The following is a 2,783-nucleotide window of genomic DNA, read 5'->3' as shown; positions in this document are numbered from 1 at the left end:
CCCCCCCCCATATAAAAAAAGCATGGCGGTCTCTGTAACCTACCACTATTGAACTTGTCACCGCTATCCGGCAGGGGAAAGAAAAAAAGCCAATTAGCTTGTCAGGGGGATTTATTGCTGGATGATGTTTTGCAGAAATATGAAGGCGGCTGCGGGGCCGGGGCCGCTCCCTGCGCAGTGCCATCTCTCCCGGCGGGCCGTGCCTCCCCTCGGACGCACGACGGGCTCTCAGAGCCGGCCGCAGCGCAGCGCAGCCCGGCAGCAGCTCTCGGAGCTGTCCGCAGCGCGCACAGCCGGCTCAGGGCCTCCGACTCCCCTCGCAGCTCCGCGATTCCCCCTCCGCGTCCTCGCGGCGTGTGGGCACCTCGGGCCCGGCCTCTATTCAACCCTTCCCCAACCCTCCGTTCCAGGGGCCTGCGCGGGGCGCGCAAAATGCGCGCAGGGCCGCGGAGCCGCCGGAATACGGGAGACGCGGCATTTCGCAGCCCGAGCAGGGCCGGTCCCGGTGGTACCTGAGTCTCGGAGAGGTTCAGTTGCCGGGCCAGCTCGGTGCGCTCCCGCCCCACCACGTACTGGCACCGCTGGAACTCCATCTCTAGGCGGTAGAGCTGCTCGGCTGTGAAGGAGGTGCGGGTCCGCTTGGGACGGTCCAAATCGAGGCCTTTGGGTAGGATGATCTCTCGGATGGAACCTTTGGCATCTGGCAAAGCAAGGCGCAGTCAGCTTTACACACAGGCAACCCCCTTCCTTTTTTCTTTTTTTCTTTTTTTTTTTTTTTTCCTCTTTTTCTTTTTCCCTTTTTCCTTTATTTTTTTCATTCTTTATTTTTCCTTTCTATTTCCTTGTTCTTTCTTTCTTTTTAGATTCTTTTCCTTTTTTTTTTTTTTTTTTTTTTTGTTTAATTTTTCTTTTTTTTTCTTATTCCTTTTTCCTTCCTTTAGTATTTTTTTTCCCCTTTTCTCTTCCTAAGGGATATAAGAAGAAAATCTACTCCCCTCTTTCAAGACAGAGATCCCAGTCAGGTTTGGGGTATTGGCCCTGATATTGTGGGGCTGCACCCAAGGAAGGGAACAAGAAACAACAAACCCGAGAGAGCAGGAAGGAGGGAGCAATGGGGCAATAATCCACCCTCTCTGAACCCATCTCGAATCGGCCCCCAGAGGTCGGGATGCTCCGGGCCGGGCTCTGTGGCCGCGGGCTTGAGCAGCCCTTTGTTCCCCGGGGCTGTGGGTGTGCTGGGTGCCCCCAACCCTAAAATATAAAACCATCTTTTTAGATTTTTTTATTATTATTTTATTTTTGTTTCTTTAAACAAGTTTTTCACACGATAAAAGCGTTTTGCGGGCCGCTTGCCCACTTCCAGGATTGGGACACCAGGGCTCAGCATCATGGGGGATTCTTTTGGCAAACAGGAGAGCAACGAGGGTAGAAATAACCCCGTAGAAGGCTCCCAGCGGCCCCGAACCCTTTTCTGTAGCACGGAGCGAAGGAAAGGGACAGACCTAATTGGCACCACCGCCAGGGTAGATCCATCCTCGCTCCCTGAATCCCTCCCAACTGTGCTGCCCGCAAATTTACCTCCCCGCTAAAATGAAATCAGAGGGAAGCACCAGCCGTAATCTGTCCCTCTCTGGGTCAATCGGTCGCGCGAGGATTAAGGACTGTTCCAAGGCCCCACGTTCCGCCTTGCGCTCCCTCCTCCCCCCATATCGCACCTTGAGAAAACCACCGTTCCTTCGCGGACATATCTATATGTTTTTTTCTTTCTTTCTTTTTTTTTTTTCTTTTTTCTTTTCCTCTGGAAGGAGGTGAGAGCAGAACGGTTTCGTTCGTTTCAGCCCAGAAAGAAAGGAAAGAAACAAACCGCCCGAGTGTAAAAAAACACACAAAGCCCTTCGTCATCTCGTCATTGACTTCGGGCCGGGTGGCTGCACTCACACCCCCGTTCCGGAGAGGCTGAGCGCGGTCCCACGAGGACGGCCCCGCACCCTGCTTGGCCCCCGCGGGGCGCGGAAGAAGCGCTGCGGGCCGCGGCCGGGCGGATCCCGCGGGCGGCGGCGGAGCGAAGCGGGGAACTCCGCCGCGATGCACCGCGTCTCTCCGGGGCTCCTTCGCCGGAACGGGGCAGCGCCGCACCCCCGGGGGCTGTGCCCGGACCGAACCCAGGGCAGAGCGAAGAGATGTGGCAGAAATACGGCGGCATAAGCGCGGAGCACCTTCCCCACCCCGCGGAGCACCCCGGGCTCGTACCTCTGACCAAGATCCTCCTGCAGTAGTCCGGATCCGCCGAACCAGATTTAGTTTTATTACAGTCTTCGGTAGCTGCGGAGGCAGAAAAAGTCCCTTGTTGCTCCTTCAGAAAAGAAGTAGAGATATTTCCTTCAGCCCCTTTGCTGTCCTTGCCCTCCTTGTGTCCGTTCTTCGAGACCCGATTGGCTTCAGTCTCTGTGCTGCATCTAACGTCCATTTTGTCTTGTTTCCCAAACATGTAGTGCAATAAAAAGAAAACAAAAGAAAACAAAAGAAAACAAAAGAAAACAAAAAGGAAAAATAGAAAAAAAATAATAATAATGAAGAGAGAGAGTGGCGGCGGTAGAAGAAGGCGAAGTCTCCGCTGGATATTGCACGGCTCAGGGTCACACCGGTGGGATCCGCACAGCACCTCGATGAGGGAAGGTCGGGGTCGATCCCACTGGCGAAGCTGTGGTTCCGTCGCTCCCCGCGTCCCGCTGCGCTCCGCGCGCAGGTACCGCGCTCCGGCTCCGCGCTTCTGTGTCCGCCTT

At 55.2% G+C, this 2,783-nt stretch overlaps 1 protein-coding gene across 1 annotated transcript in view; it reads right to left on the bottom strand.

Moving 5' to 3' along the window:
* Window positions 1–2,488, bottom strand: part of VAX1 (ventral anterior homeobox 1) — a 3,333-nt gene extending 845 nt beyond the window's left edge. The window contains exons 1-2 of the mRNA XM_042818201.1: window positions 2,251–2,488; window positions 204–700 (exon numbers count right to left, since the gene is read on the bottom strand). Coding sequence (XP_042674135.1) covers window positions 204–700; window positions 2,251–2,488 — 735 coding nt within the window. The remainder of the gene's footprint in view (window positions 1–203; window positions 701–2,250) is intronic.
* Between the last annotated feature and the right edge of the window lie 295 nt (window positions 2,489–2,783).

The sequence above is a fragment of the Centrocercus urophasianus genome, unplaced genomic scaffold (assembly GCF_019232065.1).
Source record: "Centrocercus urophasianus isolate 14NV4802_14NV808 unplaced genomic scaffold, USGS_Curo_1.0 seq_17, whole genome shotgun sequence".
NCBI lineage: Eukaryota > Metazoa > Chordata > Aves > Galliformes > Phasianidae > Centrocercus > Centrocercus urophasianus.
Note: the sequence above shows the minus strand (reverse complement) of the source record. Positions and strands in the feature narration are given on the sequence as shown.